The sequence below is a fragment of the Henckelia pumila genome, chromosome 2 (assembly GCF_033568475.1).
Source record: "Henckelia pumila isolate YLH828 chromosome 2, ASM3356847v2, whole genome shotgun sequence".
NCBI classification, from domain to species: Eukaryota; Viridiplantae; Streptophyta; class Magnoliopsida; order Lamiales; family Gesneriaceae; genus Henckelia; species Henckelia pumila.
This window is the reverse complement of record NC_133121.1, coordinates 94,918,705-94,939,395: the sequence shown is the minus strand read 5'-3', so window position 1 is coordinate 94,939,395 and position 20,691 is coordinate 94,918,705. Positions and strand designations below refer to the sequence as shown.

Below are 20,691 nucleotides of genomic sequence, written 5' to 3'. Positions count from 1 at the left end.
GTCTGTACGATTTGACTTTACAGATCAACACGATTTGCCGAGTCCTTTAAATTCTATCGTGTTTTCTAACTATGAACGAGTATAGTATAGTATGACTTCATCGTATGATCCGAGCACCATAAATTTCTATTTAAGCCCATCAAATAAATAGAAAAACCCAATGATATATGCACATTAAAGATCCACGCTTTATTAGTTAGATTAGATATATTAAAAGCCCAAATAACTCAAACCTTATTTTAACCATTTTTATGTGCTAACCTTGTTTGACGGTCTATGGTACATATTTTTTCAAAGGTTGGATTCATGATCCAAGGATGTTTCGATCCTATTCTATGGTATTATGCCATGGTGTAAGTGGAACATTTTTATTGATGTAAATTATGGGAACTCACATCAATTATATGGGGCCCGCATAATTTGATTATGTGTTTTCATCTGTATGGTAAAACCCATGGGTATGATTAAATTTTCCATGAACCAACGCATCTTTTCTATGATATATACACAAAGCTTCATAACTTGGGGTGGAACCAGAAAACCTTGAACATCCTGTTCCGTCTCCTTCTACAGGATGAATGTCCTGTCATACTTGGCCATTCTGACGGTCATATCACGAGTCGTCTGGACTCTGGTGAGACAGTGACAGGTTTCTGTGGAAAAACCGCGTCTTCGCGTTTGGAACCCGCTGGCGAGCATTGAGCATGGCCCCCTCTATCCCGTATTTGGCTACTTCACTCTTTGTGGACGTAACTTTCTAACCCCACAAATAATTAATTTCATCACTTTTCTTTCTGGTGTACTGGGTTATTTTAGATCCATCTCTCGTAATAAATGCATTTACATCGGTTACGTCAGGGTAATAATCTGCTATTTTCACGGCTCTAGAAAGAGAATTATTGCCTTCTTTTACGTGCGATTTCTGGGTTTTTTTTTTTATTTTTTATTTGCGTGGATTTATGTTTTAGTTTGCTTGAAGGAGATTTTTATGGTTTGAGAATGATGGGTTTAAGTGGGACGAAGTGTTTTCTCTTTGTAATTGTGTTTCTCTTCCTCTCCACCTGTTTCGAAGCTTCTCCTTTCATTCCAGGTTTGCGGGTTTTCATTCGTTTTCCCCATTTGTGAAAAGCTTATTTCTTTATGGAAGTTTAATGTTTTTTCGTTCAAATGATGAAGCAGATGGTATATTTGGATCCCACGATTCAGGTGAAAGGAGGCTCCTTCAGGCTAAAATACGTAGGTCTCTGGGTTCCTTGTGCTTATTTTAATTTTATTTTGAGGAAATACATTATTAATGCAAATGTAAAATCATGTTAGAATTTTTTTATAAGTTGTCTTAAAACAAATTTATTTTTTGGAAATGATGAAAAATTTAATATAAAGTAATTATTGCTTAGAGAGCAAAAGAAGAGGTAGTGACAAACCGTTTCTGGAGAAGCATATTAGGCCGAAATGTTCCTCTAAAGATTCAAAGCAAACATTTTTCTAGGACTTTGTTTTGGAAAAATCAAGGATGTTGAAAATTGGCTTCTTTGTTTGATCCTTATAGTGTTTCTAGTCGGATGTGCAATGGTCCATGTTGGTTTTATTCCAACTTTCCATTGAGGTGGGGAAAGAGATTAAAGAATGGGGTTTTCACCGGTTGAAGTGGTACATGACTTTAAAGGTTTAAAGGGGACTATATGTCTGATCCATTCTTTTATAGGAGTATACCCTACTTCACTAGTATCAGTAAGTTTTCCCTCTCTATCAATCTTGGTAGCTCCTTGTTTCATTGCAGACTGTAGTATTACAATTATTCAAAAAAAAAAAAAAAACTATTCGGTTCAGCTTTGAAACCGATAATATTGGCACCCGATTCTTTGTATTCTATCTTTTAAGTGTCATTAATCCGCAACAGTTTTACCTTTGGTTCCTGAGATCAGATTGTGCCTATCCTATTCCAAAATTGAGCCACGGGGAATCTGTCCCACCTCGCCCCAAAATCACAAGATTTGAACTTGAGGCTTCCCTTAGAGGAAATTGAGAACAGGGTGTTGGTTGGATAGACTGTTGAAACACAGAACAATTGGCAACATTGCTACTAAGACACGATCCTTGATACCACTGTTGTGGTGAATCTTGTAAGACGGGCACAAGCCTATTCCAGCAATAGTGGTGATACAATTTAGGCTTCTACACACCAAGTCCCGTTCTTTTTTTTTTGGGTGTCTTGCGAGAGTGGCATTGTTGTCGCCATGTGGGACATTTTGGTGGTGCTTCTTTATCATGACTACTTTACCTCCATCGCTGACAGAGTAAGGTGTTGGCTAGGCTGCATCCTCCCCTGTTTCATGTTCTCTTTGGTTTTCTCTCAATGAAGTGACTTTGTAATATGCATATGGTAGTACATCTTAAAAACTAAAGATTCAATTCCTAGTTAGATTTGGTGATACGAGATTGAAACATTGCTAGGCATTTTCTCAAGCATTTATTGTCTCTTATGATCCGACATCAGTAGCATATCACCAAACAACTTGTACAGTATTTTATGCTCAAGTAGATGAAATTTGAATTTAATGGATCGTTATGTCCATTCAGTTCCAATTTACCAAAAAAAGGGTTCGTCATTTTTACTAGACTAGATATTAACTTTTCAAGTATGAAACAGATTTGTTGATACACTGGTTTTGCTCCCCACAGCTTGCCCCGTAAACTTCGAGATCCAGAACTATTCCATCATCACCACCAAATGCAAGGGACCCAAATACCCAGTGGACCAATGCTGTTCTTCCTTTAAAGAGTTCGCCTGCCCATTTGTGGATTCTTTGAACGACTTAAGGAATGATTGTGCTTCAATCATGTTCAGCTATATTTATGTAAACGGGAACTATCCAGCAGGTCTCTTCGGTAGTCTCTGCCGAGAAGGGAAAGATGGGCTTGAATGCCCTGAAGTGCCTCCACCGCCGATGCTATCAGAGACAGCTAACAAAAATCTCAGCAGGAATATACGCGAACTACTGACAATAACAATGCTTATAGTCGCTTCACTGGCATTAACTCTGCAGTATTTTTGAAGTTTCCATGTTTTCATTTCGCAGGAAGATGGTTTGTTTCTCCGCATCTTCTTCTTCTTCTTCTTCCTCTGAGATTGCCCACATTCTTTATCTGTTATCTGGTTATGTATAGGAGTTTCATTTTCTGTGAGAACTAATGTCTAATTGTATTTAAGCAGTATCTTTCAGCGCTCATCTCCTTCGATGGGATTTTTGGTTCTTCACTTATTCATTGTTGCTGCATTGGTGGACAGTTTTAATCTCGACAGTACCTGATTTCTGTGCTTTGCTAGTGAAGCTCACGAGTCCATATGGAAAATAAAGAGTATATTGTCTTAATCTGGGACGCATATCACGCCTATAAATGAATACATATAAAAAAAAAAAAAATCGGATTTGCATACGACTGCAAATCAAAAAAATTGCATAATAGAATTATATGTTATGTCACATCCTGTCCTAAGAACGATGTGTTCTGTAAGCAGAGTAGAAAAGGTTGAATAAGATTTAAATAGATAAAAGAATTTGAAAGTGAGGTGCTTATGGTGTTTTTTTCTCCATATTTGTGATGTATGATAAAAATCTTTTAACAAATAAAATTTAGATGTAGCATTAATTTATCACTGAAACAGTACTCAAAAAAAAAAAAATTATCACTGAATCATCTTTACATGGATTGATACAACGTTAGCGATGTCAAATTTTGAGGCAGCAGATCCATAAAAATTCTCCCTTTGTTTACAAAATTTGTACTCCATTGATTCAACATAAATGTATAAAAACTTGGTCCTTGACAATGTGAAAAACTCAAAGGGCTACAACTTCATAGTACCTTGATTTTATGGACCGAAACTTAATAATTTGTCGTTAAAGGGTCATTTTGAAATTTTGTATTTACCTTATCGTAGCCGCAATTTCTTACAATGAGATCTTGGGAAAACATCTGATTGTAATTCTCATGAAATTTCTATTTGGAAAAGATACTGTAGCACAATATTTACTCTCACGGTGAAAATGGCAAGCGACCCACCATCTGAAAAGCCACATACAAAGGAATTTTCTTCCAGCAAACCCGAAGCTGAATACCAAGAAATTCTCCAAAACCCAGATATTTTCTTGCAAAAGCTCAAAGCTTTTCACTCTTCTCACGGTACCAAATTCAGGTATTTCGGAATTTTTAGCATTTTCTATCACTATTTAGATTAAAGTTGTGATCTTTGCCTTCTGGATGGATGTATCAATTGCATTTGGATGTTGTTGGTTAACGGGTATTACGGTTGTTGGACATTGATGGTTTTGTGTTAATGTTGAATGCTGGTTGAAATTGTCAGCTATTTTGGGATTCCAATTCATTGTTCTCTTGGAACTTTATTGACATTTGAGTCTTTTTGGTTAGTGAATCAATTCATTTAGTTTGTGCATTTAATAATAATAACCATTTTAGGTAAGAATAGTCGTGTAAAGTAAATTTTTCGAAGCGTTAATGCAATGAGTCTGCCCTTCTTCTTTTCTTTCTTTTTTTTCTCCGTCAATTTGTTAAAGAACTTTATAGTTTGACTGACTTCTTTTTATTTGATGGACAAGCTGCATCTAATGCCGGCTTGCTTTATGATTATGTTCTTAATAATGTACTTTACTTTCCTAGAAAACCATTCAGCTGAAGCATTCTGCTAGGCACCGCTTGGTTTGGAATATAACTCTTATTATTGATTACCCATCCTTGCTTTGTCCAACGTTTTCTCAAGCTCTTCTAAGGATTGTTGTCATGCACCATTATCTTATCCAAGTATATTGAATTATAATTCTTATATTATTAATACATCGTCATCCTTATCCATGAACAAGCAATGCCTTAAAGTTTTGGACTTTATCCTTATGCCATAAGTAGGTTATGATTTCATATGAGCTGTTTCTTGAACCAAATATATGAGCTTAGAATATATCCAAGATAAGTTGTGGAGAACCCCATTCTTCGTAGTTTAAAATCTCTTTTCAGAAATATGGAAGCCAAAATGGTGGAATAGCGACCACCATCGATAAGCATTGGTTTTGTAGATCTGCGGTTTTGGACTGCTCGTGGGAATTTGGGAATTATGTCAAATGATGTCCTAATTTCATTGTTTTTGCTTATCAGTTATCATCATACTTACAAAACTTAACCAGTGATGTGTATCTTTTGTTTTGTTCTTTTTTTGTCGGAATTAGGATCCCCACCATGGGCGGAAATCGTTTAGATCTACATCTGCTTTTTGTGGAGGTGACATCTCGAGGCGGCATTGAAAAAGTATGCTTTGTTCACTCTTTCAAACAAAGGACCACTTTCTGCACTTCGCTTGATACTAAAATTGGTAGAATGCCTGCAACTTGCTAGTCATAGTTCAGCCCTCATTTAGCTGCTCGTTTGAAATGAGACCCCTTAGGCCCTTAAATATCAATGAGGGTAAATGCTAAATGACCCCTGATTATTCTAAATGGTCTAAAAATTTCTTTTGAAATTTCAATGAGATACAATCCTTGTGTTTTTTTAACGTTTGTCTAAAATCTCTCGGCCAAGATTTTTTTTGTGGTATACCAGATTTTAATACACCTATGGGTGAAACACTTTGAATGTCAAAGTTCCCAAATAAAAAATGTCATTTTTTATGTAGTAAAATAATATTTATGTTTCTTTTATTTCTAATTTTATAGAAACTTTAAAATTTCTTTTATTTTATAGAAACTTCAAAGTTTCAATTTGAAAACAGTGTTGGTCAATTCGAAGGTTTTACCATTTCACTGAATCTGACTTGTGCTGTGGGGAATGTACGTGTTTTCAATTTCACTTTCTGATCCATCTCCAAGACCCCAACTACTTCCAGTTACATGTTCCAGGTTCTAAGAGATCGTAGATGGAAGGAAATTATCGGAGTCTTCAAGTTTCCGTCCTCCATCACCAATGCGTCATTTGTGTTGCGAAAATATTATCTGTCGCTACTTCATCATTTTGAGCAGATTTACTATCTTCGTAAAGAAGAACCATCAGTCTCTGTTTCTGGTACCCTCACACTCGATTTTGATTATATTAGAAGTAATTTCTATTACGCAGATGCATTGATGTTTATTTTATATTAATGAATCAAGCAAACAAGAGTAGCAACGGATTCACATTGTCACATTCTCTTAACAGTGCTGCACCAAATCAAGTTTTGGGTGAGTCTTTACTAAACAATTGTGTATTTTAAGATTTTTACTATTTTTAGGAGCCATAAACAAATTGTTGATGTCACATACTCGTAATATAGAATAACCAAAGTGCTTATATGTGTTGTGCAGCAAGTCCTGACCTGGTTGATAGTAGCTTAGTCACCGGAACGATCGATGGGAAATTCGATGATGGATATTTAATTACAGTCAATTTGGGATCCGAGGAGTTGAAAGGTGTCCTTTATCATATTCCCATATCACCCAACACATCTCAAGGTGTTGGTATTTCTTGTGATGCTGCTCCAGATTTCCATAAAAAGTACCATGCATGCGAAAAAGGTATCGGGGACGGGGACAACATTGGAAAGCTATGGAGCTGACTTTTGGATATCGAAAAAGTATTTCAATTAATTTAGCGTCTCTGGAATAACCTTTGTAAGTGCTAAATTGGTAAATGAGACATGAGATACCCCCACTCCAAAACATTACCCTAGATTCTTTTGCTGTTGAAACTATCTATGCTATAATAATGATGGAATGCATATTTTGATGATCTGAAGTTGAGAGTCTCTCTCCATCTCAAGTTCAGTTTTGGTGGTATTCAGGTGCATCAGGAAAGGTGAAATGTTCAATCGCGAATCATCCCACCATGTGTAATCTACCTGGGTTCACATCATCGTTGCTTGAGGCGTCGATCCCGGAGAAGTAATACCATGTCTCGGTCTTTACTACCCATCAAAACGTTTCTTTGCCATATTATTAAAGTTGTTTTTGCTTTGGAGTTTTGTTTTCGTTTCTGTTGGAGTGCCGCCCAAAAATCACTCGAGGTCCATGAGTTGGTTAGGAATAGTTTATAGTATAATCTTGTTAGGTATCTTCCAAACTGTGTGGCTCTTTTTTGTTTGTACAAAATATCATTACTCCAACTTTTTATATTTCACGTTATATGAATAAAATTATTTCTATGAGTGCTAGATAGTGGAGTCTTGAGCATTAAGAAGTAGATCGCAAATATGACATGAATCTTTTGAATTTTTTATGAAGAAAAATATCTTGCGTGGGGCTTCTCCACGCACTAGTGCAAGAACCACCATTTGAAAGACAATTTTGTCTTTCTCACAATCCAAGCAATCTTTGTTCATGATCCAGGGATGAAGATTTAATTTGCTTAAATAAAACTCCTTGCCAATTTCAAGCAAGTTAATACACGAGCCACATTCCATGGGAAGATGAACATCAGCCAAAACGATGGAAATGGCGGAATCCCATGAAAAATTTCCCAGGGTCGTTTTGCTTGTAGAGTGTAGATTTCTACCCGAATGGAGAATTCTCACTACCAACTAATGTTCGAATGATACTTCTCGTCCATCGTCCATTGAACATTTTTAATGGATCTTCTGAGAGAAACCTTGCAGGAGATGGAAAAGATGCATCCATGTCACAACATTTCTTGGAGCGTATCTTCATCTTCGGATTGTGGAAGGGAAGGCTTCGTCGTGTAGGAGTCCACTCGACCAACACCTTCAGCCACTGCAGCTCTAACTTTCTGCAGGTATGCTAATTATAGTTATTCTTTTGTGTTACATAGATATAGAAACCAAAGGCTTAACTCATGGGAGTAAAGAAAGACAATGCAAACTTTATGCTCTGTTTATGTAAGAAATGATTGAAATTCACGAAGTTCTTGTTTGTGCTGGTTCGCAGGCTGAATCCGATAAATTTGTTGAACCATTAGTGGTTAGTGACGAAAGCTAATTTTTGTCCTAAAAACAATCGTACAGAGCAGTACCCCCAAAATCGAAATCCGTAAGCAAGATTCAGTCTCTAGAACTACCAAACAGAGCCTGGTTACCTTCTCTATCTCTTCACACAATAAAGGATTTTCTTTAAGGTACTGTAATGCTCTGTCTCTTCCTTGTCCCAATCTATATTCAATAGCTTAGTATGTTAAACATGCACTCAACAATTATCTAATTTTTTTCAAACAAAACATACTACAGAACAAACCTCTGATCTCCATAGCTATACCATGCTCCCTTTTTTAAGACAACATCCGTCATTTCACCACAATCCAACATGCAACCCTGAATGGCATGAGGTATAAAAATCTCGGGAGCAAGAAAAGCCAGAGTAGAAACAACAACAAACTAAATTTTCACACTCACCAGCTTGCTTACTCCCTCTCCAAATATAATTTCAAACTCAGCTTGCTTGTATGGCCTTGAAACCTGTTGTAGAAACCATAAGGTGAAACCAAGCTACGTAGCATTGGTATAAACATTCACAAAAAAGACATTGCTCAGAAGTCCAGGCTATGAATGTCTCCACTCACTCAGGCATTGTTAAATTCAGCAAAGAATCAAATTGCAGCCAGGAATATACATTCATGTGGTTTTGTGGCACTGACCTTACTCTTTTGAACTCTTACACGAACTTTAAGTCCAACATCTTCATCTCCTTTAACCTAGGATAAATAAATCTTTTACGACTAAACACTAACTCTTGAGTAGAAAAGTGTGAGATATCATTAAATTGTGTGATTTTGAGCTTACAGACTTTATCTTCCCAGTAGGGCGTATCTCAAGTCGAACGGATGCAAAGAACTTCAAAGCAATACCACCACTAGTGACTTCAGGATTTCCATAAAAGACACCTATCTGGTTTAGGGACGGATATCACCAGAATTCAGATGAATTGTTACCAAAAGTTTCATGCATAGCACATTCACAGGAAAGAGATCAGACAGTTGCTCAGATGTTAGAAGCAAATAACAGTTATTTGATCAAAAGTACCTTGTGTCTTATTTGATTCAAGAATACAAGCGTGCACCCAGCTTTAGAAGCATTTCCGGACATCTTACGCAATGCCTGGCTCATAAGTCGAGCTTGCAAGCCCATTTGTTGCATCCCTATTTCACCCTATGCGAATAATATAGCAAAACAATTTAAATGTTCAAGAAGAAAGCCACTAGCTTAGAATACAGAATGTAGAGTAATACAACTTCAGCAACCTACTTCGATTTCAGCCCGTGGAGTAAGTGCTGAGACTGAATCAATGCAAATAAGATCAACAGCACCAGATCTACACATTCGATCAGCAACTGACACACAGAAACCAAATAAACCAGAAGTATATGAAGAACTATATATATGTGGCTCAAAAAAATAGGTCATGGATAAAAGGTTGTAATTCATGTCTTAGCAACTTAACAAGGAAATAGATTTACTTTCTAGTGCCATTTCTCCATTATCAGGCTGGCAAACAATCAAATTTTCTACATCAACTCCCAAAGCTTTTGAATATGCTGGATCAAACGCGTGCTCAGCGTCAACTAGCATGGCATTTCCACCGAGACTCTGTATAACATTGAGAAGTTTTACGAGTGTTTTTATACTGCATCGTGGGCAAAAACCAGCATATGAAGAATGCTATCAACTAAGATTCTAAAATGCATTTAATTATATAAGATGAACAATAGCTGGCATAAGTAAAACAAACACATACTAAACCTGGACTTCTGCGATCGCATGGAGTGCTAATGTAGTCTTTCCACTACTTTCTGGTCCATATATCTGACAAGAACAAAGTTTAAAATTTGTCACATGCTGAACTGCAGTTAATATGCTAAGATTTTCCGTCTGGAAATTTAAAAACTAACGAGTACACATCTAGAGAGGAAAATTTATCAGGCTTTTACCACAAATCCTCAGGCTTAATCACACCAATCATTCAAGTTTTGCCATTGTTATAAGGTGAAAATGTCTTAGCCCTGAGGGTTGATACCCTCAGGCACTGGGCTCAACTTCAGAAACTGAAATTGACTACTACTCTAGCCATCCACATCTTGTGTCAAACTAAATTCACCCTACTGCATGCCTTACGTCAATCAAAATTATAAATCCCGCAGACCGAAATACAAAGCACAGTAAATAGGAGCTAAGCTAAAGACTATGGAGGATATGGAGTAAGCAAAACAAACCCATACCTCCACAATTCTTCCTTTGGGTAGGCCACCACCTAAAGCAAAGTCCAGCGTCAAGCAGCCACTGGGAAAAGTTTCACTACACAGGAAAAGAGCACGCAAATACTGAAAATCCATACAGAGTGATGTAAAACATTTGGTCGGATCTTCATAACATGCACATAGGGGTAGAGTCAGATTCATAAAGTTAATTGACATTCATGAAAAACACCTACACCAGAGCTCCCCCAGCACTTCCCAGTCTTGTAACGCTTCCTTTCCCAAAAGAGCTATTTATGTCGTTCATAGCCGCATCGAGTGCTTTTTGCTGTCATAAGAATATAAGCTTGGCAACAGTCAAAAATACAAAAATATTACGAGATTATCTTTGTATTCTAACGAAACTACAAGCTCTCCATCCATGCCTGCAGTGTAGAATCAAATTTCAATTTCAAGACAAATTTCCCCCTGTTTGCTTTGGTTATATGAAACACAAAATCTCATATCTTACAATTTGTACTCTCATGGTAGTCTACCATTATGGAACGATCTCCAGATACCATGCTTAGCTCAGGTTGGTGGACTAAAAGGTCAGAGCAATTTTTTAAATCTATCAATGATCTGCCACTCACCTTTGTTTGCAAGATATGTCCACAATCATAAAGAACCAATCAGAGGATGGAAAATGTAGATATTAGCAAAAATAAAATAACATGGAAAGTTGGCGTCATTTACTAAATTTTCAAGGGTTCGACTTAAACTTGCTTTATTCTTTCTGCGTCAAATCATAATATTTAATACTAGATTTCCAAAATATTTAATTAAAATATTCTCTGTGGCATACATATGAGAGTGAGATACAAATTAGTTATTTTAGCATAACTAAAATATTATGCCAATGAGCCAGGACAAGAGTGGCTTAATTTAACATATATGAGCAGAGATCCTAACTCCTAAGACTTCCATAATTAAGTTACCCAAAGAACTTATTCCAGTTGGATGTTTTTAGAAAAACTCTTCTACTAAACAAACGATTTCACAAGAAAAATACTACAAAACCAAACAAAAGTATATATTTTAACATTTGCCTAATAAAAAGAACCTCTGCTCTAACAAATAAATTTTTAAGCCTATTTGGTTCCTCATAATTATTCATACAGGGACTGCAACAAACCAAATGAACTAGGAAAATGTAATCTTTCTCAAGTTTAAACTAAACTTTCACGAAAATTATATCATCAAGGTCTTAGGGAACGGGAACCATACTGGCCACTAACCCGGTCAAGAAAACGAGGGTCGAAGTCATTTGCAAGGGCCCCGTTAATTTTCCCATCAAATTCCGCGCGAACTCGTATTTTCCTCGCCGAAAACCTGCTTCCCACGCGGGACGCAGGCGAGGCTCGAGATAAACCTTGACCCAAAGGAGCATTTGAGAAGCTTGGTGAGCCATAGTGGTTGGATTTTGAGGACAGATACTGGATTTTTAACGAGAAAACCAAATCCATTGCCGATTAAATAAATATCAAAGTAACATACGAACAATCAGAGAGCAATGGCAAGAAGCAGGCAAAGTGAAGGAAGTGTTCACTGCTCGCGAGTTTTGCTTGTTCAGAATCTTCTTTGGGAAGCTTTCTTTTCATCTCGTCGATGAAGCCCATCCCTTCGAAGTGGACCGGTCCGATTTACAGGGCTATTTTTTGGGTCATCAAACAAATGGGCTGTTTTAATAAATTTGTAAAAACGTTTATCCATATATATCATTAATTTTTAGATATCATTTTTAATTTAAAAATTATGTACAAAATTAATATCAATTATTTCGAATTCCAACTGTAAGCCTACATCGCGTGTATTGAGACACTAGTATATATTGAGTAATATTATTTGCAATCCATAATATAAAACATTATTGACTTACATCAATAAGAAAAGTATTCATGTATCCTTATAACAATTCAAATTTAAAACATCCATTTAAAACTAGTGTTAATGTTTCACTAAAACAAAAAAAAACATTTAATCGATATCGCTCTTTGCTAACATTAGTTTTCATGCCCCTAAAAAAAATTGGGTATGGTCCGACTCGAACCCGACAGCTCATTTAACGTCCTTATTTTTCTTAAGGAATTAAAATTAATATAATTTAAAATAAATTAAATTGCTGACTATTTTTTTTTAAAAGTGGAAAAGTGATGAAAATAAAATAAAATAAAAATCCTTAAAATAAATCAGCAGTTTTCCAATAACTTCCAGTAGTGCAAAGACTAAAATAAAATCTAGCAAAACAACAAAAGAAAAATGTTATAATATCCTCATTTTTCTACTCGCTCTTTGATCAGTTTCGATCGTGTTCGTGGTACACTCCGATCACAGGATCATTTTCGAATGTTATAGTATCCTCATTTTTCTACTCGCTCATTTAAGACTTTTTGTAAGAAAAAGATGGAAATCGAAGATCGGGAAGGTTTATTTGGAAGCCCCAACTAGAACTATTTCCGCCTAGGCGGAAATTTATCGTGCCTAGGCGGAACAAACGGCTTCCCAGCGCTGCAAAGAGGGCGCTGCAGCGCCATGTGTTGGAAAAAATCAACGCTTCGTTACTGTGCATAAAAAAAGAATTAAGAGTTTCGCAAGTTTTAATGATTCGATTCGTTGGGTTTTATTCAACGAAATTCAAGGACATATAAAAGGGAATAATCGGACATGGAATAGAGGACTTTGACACGCAACCAAGGGGACGAGCAGTTGCAAAAGAGAGAACGAAAAACGTGAAGAGGGACGAGATGTGAAGAACCACAGAGAAGCGATTTTCTCCTTTTCTCCTTAGATTAATTTTGTTTGTTGAGATTTAGGAGATCTTACCCCCAAAACTATGTTTTGATTTCTTTTTGAAGATTGAATTTGGTTTTTATGTATACTTGATTATATTATCGTGTTTATTGAATCTTCAAAGATTGATAAACTTCGAAGTGATTTTATATGTTATAATTGATATCGAAAGGAGATTTTGTAACGTGATAGAGTAATATAATTCATGGATCTACAACTTGCATAGACAAATGAGGTTGGATAAATGTTGATAGTCATACTCCAATAGGTTGAAAGGTAGAGGATTCCATGGTTCATTAATGCGATTGCAATTGTTAAATAACACAAGGACACTTGATTATTGCATTTTGGCAATTTTATTAAATTAATATAGCTCGACAGAGTATATTGATAGATTAGGAAATTTCGTCTAAAGCACGGCTTGAGAATTGAAATTCAACCATTAGAGAAGATTAAGGGGTAGGTGAACCGAGATCTAACAATCGTTTATTTATTTTCTGAACTTAATTTATTTATATTACTTTTGTTTCATCCTTTTATTTTAGTTTATTGATTAATTCTCTATATTGTTTTAATAACTAAAGAATTATACTTGAGATAAATTTGTCATACATCAATCTATGTGTGATGATACTCGTACTTAATACACTATATTATTACTTGATGTGTGTACTTGCTATTTATTCGAGCTTAATTGATAGATGTATTAGCATTTATTTTCTGTATTACTATTTTCTCGATCAATGGTTAAAGCCCAAGCTGCTGAGCCCATTGGGCCGAGCCTTGTCTGGGTAGGGAAAAAGCCCGACCCAAGCCCAACAAGGGAAATCTTGTTAAAAACGTGAGAATATTTGAAACACTTGGAGATCTCCACGACATAGTGGAAAATATCGATAAACTCAGTATTACGATGAGACTACCAAGTCGGCTCGAAGTCCTAACTGCTATGGTAACCGAGTCCTACTGGGATCAGCCTCCTACCCCGTAGAGAGTTTTATTCCAACAAGAATTCTACTCATAAGAGGTAATGACCCATTCTGCATCTATAAATACAAGGTATCTCTTATGGTTTTACACATTCACCTTTTCTCATACATTCACTCACTCATATTCTCTTGATCTCTCAATTTTATTACGTTTTTCATTTTTTGAGCACTGACTTTAGGCATCGGAGGGGTCACGCCAAACACACCTTCGGTGCTCCCTAAACTTGTTTTCATCTGTGCAGAGCACTATTCACCCGATCTGACCCGTGTGTTGAAAGATTGAAAGATCCGCTCTACCAGATCGAAATCGAGGTAAAGTTTTGGTATCATTAATTGGACTCGTTTCAAGACATACGTGCCCAGACATCTATCTCGGGCTCGGATTCTCTTGCATGGAATTCATGTGCTCGTTATTGTTAAGACCAATCAACATTCTGTTTGGGAAAGCCAGTTTTACATAGCCAATTTCATTGTTATTTTGTGTGTGCTCAGGATTGTTGACACGGTTCCGTATTATGTTCGGGAATGTCAATGTCACTTAGCTGATTTCATGGTTTATATTTAAACACGTGTGTTCGGAAAAATATAAACACTATACACACTTCGAGTTATGAAATGATGCAATGGAAAAACAAAGCAAATAATTAAATCAAACAAAAAAGAATGACCATGCAGGGTATTGACCAGATAATGAGTATTTTGCTACAAGAGAACATTGTTTTCAAACAAAAGGTAATAAATATAAGATAAAAAGCTAAGTATTAGTAGTAGATAAAGAATCTACAACCCACAAAGATAAAAGTCTAACAAAGCCCAAAATGCTTCAAGAAGATAAAAACTCAAAGCCAAAAGAAATCAGCCCATGCATGAAAAGTTTACAGCAGTACATTTGGGATAGAAGATTACTCTCTCGATGGATTGTTCTAGAACAGAGGCATTGGTTAATTTGTTGTAACAAACTTTTAGATATTGTGACGCATGTCAAAATCTTGGCTATCGTCTTTGTAAATATATACGAGATTTTTGTATTTGTAAATTCATTGAGAAATGGAATCATTCATCTATTAAACTTGTATTTCTAACTTGGTATCAGAGCCTTTAATGGTAGATTAATTAATTAGGATTGATTGTTGTTGAAACCAGGTGAAATCTATACCTCTAGAACATTTTTCTCTGATTGATTTTTATCTGAAAGTTGTGTGCGTGCTATCAAAAACAAACTCATTGATTATTTTATTTTTCTGCAAAATTCTCAAATATTGATTTTTTAGATAAAGTTTGGACTATTTTAATTACAAGAACTGAATATTTTCAATTTACTCTATGTGGGATCGATACTTAATTTTATCACTATTTTAAAACTTGACACTCGTACGCTTGCGAGCAATTTTCACAACAAGTTTTTGGCGCCGTTGCAGGGGAGTAAATTTTGATTATTTTTTAGCCTTGTTACCAATTAGTCTAGATTTTAATTTAGAGTTTTTTAAATTTTATTTTAATTTACTAATTTATTTCTTCTTATTTTTAATTGCAGTCTATGCGACGATCTCAAAGTGCGAATTCTTTACTGTTTGATCCAGAGATCCAGCGCACTGCACATACTTTAAGAAGAATTAGAAGAGAAAAAGTCAATAGAATGGCTGAAGAGAATGTAAATCAAGCTCCCCTGATGCCAATTAGAGATCACTTTCGGCCGACGATCCAGGCTCACTATTCTGGAATCGCTCGAGGGACCATTAACGCCAACAATTTTGAACTGAAGTCGGCTTTGATCAACATGGTTCAACATAACAAATTTAATGAGAGCCCCACTATTGATCCTCACCTACACCTACGCACTTTCTTGGAGATAACCGATACTGTAAAAATTAATTGTGTGTCTGAGGATATTATACGCTTACGCTTGTTTCCGTTTCTCTCAGGGATCAATCAAGGAGTTGGTTGCAATAACTGCCGCTAGGAAGCATTACTACTTGGGAGGGGATGACCGAAAAATTTCTTACGAAATATTTTCCACCTGCTAAATCTACCCAATTGAAGATCGAAATCAGCACCTTCAGGCAGATGGACACTGAACAGCTCTATGAGGCGTGGGAAAGATACAAAGAAATAATTAGACGTTTTCCTAACCCCATTTTTTGCAGATTGGAAACAGATCGAGTGGTTTTACAACGGACTGAATGCGCCTATGAGGATGAACGTGGATTCTGCTTCTGGAGGTACTATTTTTGCAAAGGACCCCGCTCAAGCCTATGATATGCTGGAATAGATGAAAACCAATAGTTTTCAATGGCCATCTGAGCGTATGGGAGTTAAGAAGCCAGTTGGAGTGTATGCAGTGGATCCTCTCACATCGATTACCGCTCAATTATCTGCCCTGACTACACAGGTAGCTGCGTTGAATAAAGTGAGTATTATAGAACCAGCAGCAGGTGTTCCGGGTGCGGTGGATGAATCTCACTATCATGAACAAGCCCAATACATCAATCAGAGAGGTTATGGAGGCTATCGAGGTAACCCTGTCCCTAATACTTACCATCCTAGCTTGCGTAATCATGAAAATTTTTCTTATGCTAACAACAAAAATGTGTTGAATCCTCCTCCGGGGTTCAATACAAACAAGGATGAGGGTAAGCCTTCTTTGAAAGATGTGGTTAGTACTTTTGTGCAGGAATCTGGTAAAAGAATGGCGAGGACTGAGACTTGCCTGGACATCTTAGAGACGCACATGGACAACATGGGTGCTGTATTGCAATCTATGGAGACTAGCATTGGGCAGTTGGCGAATGACTTGAATGATAACAACAGAGGTCAGTTTTTGAGCAACACTAAGGTAAATCCAAAGGAGCAGTGTAATGCCATAGAGTTGAGGAGTGGGAAAGAATTTGGAGTCCAGGAACATGCAGCTGATGTAGAGAAAGAGGAAGCAGTAGAAGAGAAGAAGCCTGAACTTGAAGAGAAACCGATGTATAAGTCTTCACTCCCCTACCCACAGAGGTTCAAGAAGAAAGATTTAGATGAGCAGTTCTCCAATTTTTTGGAGATTTTCAAGAAAATTCACATCAACATCCTCTTTGCTGATGCTTTGGAGCAAATGCCGAATTATGCGAAGTTCATCAAGGAGGTGATGTCCAAGAAGAGGAGGCTGCTAGAGAATGAAGTTGTGAATTTGACTGAAGAATGCAGTGTCGTGCTTCAAAAGAAAATGGCACAAAAGCTGAAAGATCCAGGGAGTTTTACTATTCCTTGTTCTATTGGTGGTTCTCATTTTACTACTGCACTTTGTGATTTAGTGGCGAGTATTAATTTAATGTCATTATATATTTACAGGGCCTTGGAGTTGGGAGAGATGAAATCGACTATGATTTCATTGCAGTTGGCGGATAGAAGCATCACATATCCATTGAGTATTGTTGAAGATGTGCTAGTCAAGGTGGATAAATTCATTTTCCCAGCGAATTTTGTGATCTTGGACATTGAAGCGGATCATGGTGCACCACTGATCTTTGGGAGACCATTTTTTGCTACGACGGATGCCAAAATTGAAGTGAAGAAGGGTGAATTGTCATTGGGTGTGGAATACGAACGAGTGATTTCCAATCTATTTACGAAAGCACTCAATCCACCCATAGAATAATTGTGCTTAATTGAGCCGGTTGTGAAGCTAGAGGGATGTCAAAAAGCCGATATTGAGGTTGAATCAAAGAAGAACACGCCAAATTTACCAACGAAGAAGGCCACGAAGAAAAAGAAAGAAAAATTTAAAAGGCTGTTCGTGGAATTTATTTGGCGTGTGAAAGAGAAAGGGAAGACCTAAGACCGGTGACAGTCAGGCTGACGACTCTAAACCAAGCGCTTTTTGGGAGGCAACTCAAAATTTTTGTGTTATTTTATTTTTATTTCATTTTTATTTTTTTTATTTTATGCTTTAATTTTCAATTTTGTTAATTAGTTAATTTATGATTTTTGAATTATTATTGGGAATTTTGGAGGTTTGATATTACAAAATTTTTGATTTTTTTTCAGGATTTTCGAATTTCTGGCAGAAGTTTGTTCGCGCCCGCTCGTCACCTATCCCGCGCCCGCCTCTCCTCTATGCATTGATGCAAGCTTAAGTGCGCAAAATCAAGCGCAAACGCGCAGCTCTTCAGCGCAGGATCTTGCACAAACAACGATTCTCATTAGCGCCGCATCATGCGCAAACCAGCAACCAACCGCGCACCAAACATGCGCAATCACGCAAGCCATTAGCGCAAATCCTTGCGCTAACGAGACACTCTTCTGCGCTGTTTCTAGTGCAAACACGCACCATGCCAGATGTTCACCCTTGTGCAAACAAGTTCCCATTAGCGCATGAAACATGCGCTATCGCGCATCATTATCTGCACATCACTCTTCTAATCAGCTCCTCCATTAATGCATTTGTGCATCATCATCTGCGCAACTCACCATGTCCCAACTCCTCCTCATCCAATGCGCACACGTTCTTCCCAGTTATGCAGGACCCACGCAATCTATCTGCCCATACTTCAATGCGCAAACTAGCTTCTCAACAGCGCACTTTGTTGAGCAATCGCGCTACTTTTTCTGCACTACAACATGCACGATTGCACAGCTTATCAGCAACTCCTCAGCTAACCATTCATGCGCAAACCTGCTCTTCCATTTGCGCAGAAATAAGAGCAAACGTGCATCTATCCAGCTTGGCATTCATGCAATCGTGCATCGAGTTCCTACAGCCACATCCACTATGTGCACTTAATTTTCTTCTTTTTCCCTTATACATTAAGCAAGATTTATTGTCTTGATTTCTTTGGGCTTTACTTTTGTGTCTTATTATCGTGCGCACGTTTATTTTTCAGGTTAATATGGACGTTCGTGTTGTGTTTTATCTATCCATGCACCATATTCCCTGATGGTTTATTTGGTGGAGTATGAGAAGTTGAAATTTTTTTCTATCCATGGAGATTTTGATGACGCCGGGTACGGATGCTCGGTGTCGAATGTATGAGTCCCTTGTTCTTTTTCTTGTTTTTAATCATTAGGGACAATGATTATACTAAGTTTGGGGGTGAATCAGTGTCTGATATTGTTGTGTGGTTGATAGTTGAGTAGTTGAGTTTTATTGTGTGCTTCATAGATAAAATTTTTTTGTTGAGTTTATTTGTTGTTTAAGTGAGAAAAAAAGAGTCGAGAAATAATTGGATGCATGACCAATGATGAAAAATAATTTTGTGCTATAACTAAAATCCATGACTGTCTACCTATTTAACAAATTCTGATTTTAAAAATGGAACCAATTAGATGAACAATTTTCCTATATACTTTGTGATTAATACTTGAATATGATTTTTGAGACATAAAGACATAGATATGATTGAGACATTGTTTGAATTTTGGGCCTAATTTTCATTGAATTTATTTATCCTTAATTTTCCATTTGAGCTTACACTTATATGAGTACTTGAGGTACAAAAATCTGAATTTGTTGTGAAAATCATCGTTTACTGCCGATGATTATGTTATTTCTGCACTGATTGATATTTGTATGATTTAATTGTGGATTGAGACGTGTCTAGAACTAGTTCGAATACTCTTCGAGGCAAAATACGGGCAAACTATGATTAGGAATGATTTAGGTAATTTTTCTGAATTCGTTTGAGCCTTTCAAGCTACCTATTAATATATGTTACCCCTAGTACCCTGTTTGAGCCTTAATTGAAAATCAAATGGCATGTGTGTAAACGTGTGATAAAACCCCCATTCGTCATTATTTCAAGGTCCTACATTGAATACCTGAATAGCCTAAACAATATTTCATACCTTTAAGGGAGTAATTTGAATGCTAAAATGTTATATGCTGCTAGTTTTATTTGTGAAAATGGAATGGTGTGGTGGATGAATTAAAATGAATAAGGTAGTTGTGAAAAGAAACAAAGGAAAAATGGTAGAAAAAAGAGGTGGAAAAGTTGTGAAAGAAAGAAAAAAAATTGTGAAAGAAGTTGAAAAGATAGAAAATTTGAAAAATCAATGAAGTGAAAAAAAAGTGTGAAATTGTGAATGGAAACACTACAACAAATATGTTAATTAACCACACTAAAAAGACAACGGTTTTATACACAAACTGTTGTCTTTTGGAATTTGACAACGGTTTTTACAAAAACCGTTGTCGTTGGCCGTATTTTAATAAAAAACGACAACAGTTTTGAAAAAACCGTTGTCTTATATATATCAAAGACAACAGATTTTAAAACCGTTGTCTATGAGCGGGTTTTTTATGACCTACAACAACGGTTTTAATTAAACGTTGTCAATGTGCGTGCTTTTTGAGCTATAAAAACCGTTGTCTTTGTGCGTTTTTTTTAAAGTCAACGACAACGTATTTAATAAAATGTTGTGTTAAATGGTTGTGTTTGGAATTTTTTAAAAATTAATTTGAATATAAAATAAGAAAAATATAAACTGAACAAAACACAACTTTTCTCTTATTCTATTCACAATTTCCCATCAAACCCTAACCTCATCCCCAATCTGCCTCCCTCGCCTCCCGTACACCATCGGAAACAAGCTGGAGATCTTTGTGACTTTGTAATCCAGTCCTAGGCAACATCAACCATGGTCTGAATCAAACTTTGTGAGATTCGTTTCATTCAACTGGAACCCTGTCGCAAAGTGAATTGGCACGAGTTGTGTTCTT

At 36.5% G+C, this 20,691-nt stretch overlaps 3 protein-coding genes across 7 annotated transcripts; 2 read left to right on the top strand and 1 right to left on the bottom strand.

The window, feature by feature from the left end:
- Positions 1-507: 507 nt before the first annotated feature.
- On the top strand, positions 508-3,557 carry LOC140880812 (GPI-anchored protein LLG1-like). 4 transcript variants are annotated; one of them, XM_073285608.1, is made up of 4 exons: positions 508-749; positions 969-1,090; positions 1,180-1,240; positions 2,651-3,557. In XM_073285608.1, exons 2-4 carry the CDS (start codon positions 1,000-1,002, stop codon positions 3,054-3,056), a joined length of 558 nt encoding a protein of 185 aa, XP_073141709.1. In that variant the 5' UTR covers positions 508-749; positions 969-999; the 3' UTR covers positions 3,057-3,557. The 4 variants fall into 4 exon arrangements, with proteins under 4 accessions (XP_073141709.1, XP_073141708.1, XP_073141707.1 ...); XM_073285607.1 differs by having other exon boundaries at positions 730-859; positions 2,651-3,556; XM_073285606.1 differs by lacking the exon at positions 508-749 and having other exon boundaries at positions 757-1,090; positions 2,651-3,548.
- Positions 3,558-3,760: 203 nt separating this feature from the next.
- On the top strand, positions 3,761-7,181 carry LOC140880811 (high mobility group B protein 10-like). Its single transcript, XM_073285605.1, has 6 exons — positions 3,761-4,198; positions 5,241-5,319; positions 5,907-6,069; positions 6,156-6,224; positions 6,348-6,653; positions 6,824-7,181. Exons 1-5 carry the CDS (start codon positions 4,050-4,052, stop codon positions 6,596-6,598), a joined length of 711 nt encoding a protein of 236 aa, XP_073141706.1. The 5' UTR covers positions 3,761-4,049; the 3' UTR covers positions 6,599-6,653; positions 6,824-7,181.
- A 51-nt stretch (positions 7,182-7,232) lies between these two features.
- On the bottom strand, positions 7,233-11,788 carry LOC140880900 (DNA repair protein recA homolog 1, chloroplastic). Of its 2 annotated transcripts, XM_073285758.1 has the most exons (13): positions 11,457-11,788; positions 10,416-10,507; positions 10,204-10,279; positions 9,728-9,790; positions 9,445-9,574; positions 9,233-9,318; positions 9,011-9,136; positions 8,771-8,875; positions 8,626-8,682; positions 8,384-8,446; positions 8,226-8,302; positions 8,071-8,143; positions 7,233-7,764 (listed from the first exon to the last, which is right to left on the bottom strand). In XM_073285758.1, the coding sequence occupies exons 1-13, from the start codon at positions 11,682-11,684 to the stop codon at positions 7,657-7,659; spliced, it is 1,284 nt and encodes a 427-aa protein (XP_073141859.1). In that variant the 5' UTR covers positions 11,685-11,788; the 3' UTR covers positions 7,233-7,656. The 2 variants fall into 2 exon arrangements, with proteins under 2 accessions (XP_073141859.1, XP_073141858.1); XM_073285757.1 differs by lacking the exon at positions 8,071-8,143.
- Between the last annotated feature and the right edge of the window lie 8,903 nt (positions 11,789-20,691).

What these genes read in the sequence shown, in the direction of transcription:
- LOC140880812 (XM_073285608.1), top strand. Translation starts at nt 1,000, where the DNA reads ATGATGGGTTTAAGTGGGACGAAGTGTTTTCTCTTTGTAATTGTGTTT. An exon ending in AGCTTCTCCTTTCATTCCAG is followed by an intron (nt 1,091 to 1,179) that starts GTTTGCGGGTTT and finishes ATGATGAAGCAG; the next exon opens with ATGGTATATTTGGATCCCAC. An exon ending in CTTCAGGCTAAAATACGTAG is followed by an intron (nt 1,241 to 2,650) that starts GTCTCTGGGTTC and finishes AGTATGAAACAG; the next exon opens with ATTTGTTGATACACTGGTTT.
- LOC140880811 (XM_073285605.1), top strand. Translation starts at nt 4,050, where the DNA reads ATGGCAAGCGACCCACCATCTGAAAAGCCACATACAAAGGAATTTTCT. An exon ending in CTCGAGGCGGCATTGAAAAA is followed by an intron (nt 5,320 to 5,906) that starts GTATGCTTTGTT and finishes TACATGTTCCAG; the next exon opens with GTTCTAAGAGATCGTAGATG. An exon ending in TGCACCAAATCAAGTTTTGG is followed by an intron (nt 6,225 to 6,347) that starts GTGAGTCTTTAC and finishes TGTGTTGTGCAG; the next exon opens with CAAGTCCTGACCTGGTTGAT.
- LOC140880900 (XM_073285757.1), bottom strand. Translation starts at nt 11,684, where the DNA reads ATGGATTTGGTTTTCTCGTTAAAAATCCAGTATCTGTCCTCAAAATCC. An exon ending in TGGAGAAATGGCACTAGAAA is followed by an intron (nt 9,319 to 9,444) that starts GTAAATCTATTT and finishes TCTGTGTGTCAG; the next exon opens with TTGCTGATCGAATGTGTAGA. An exon ending in CTCCACGGGCTGAAATCGAA is followed by an intron (nt 9,137 to 9,232) that starts GTAGGTTGCTGA and finishes TTATTCGCATAG; the next exon opens with GGTGAAATAGGGATGCAACA.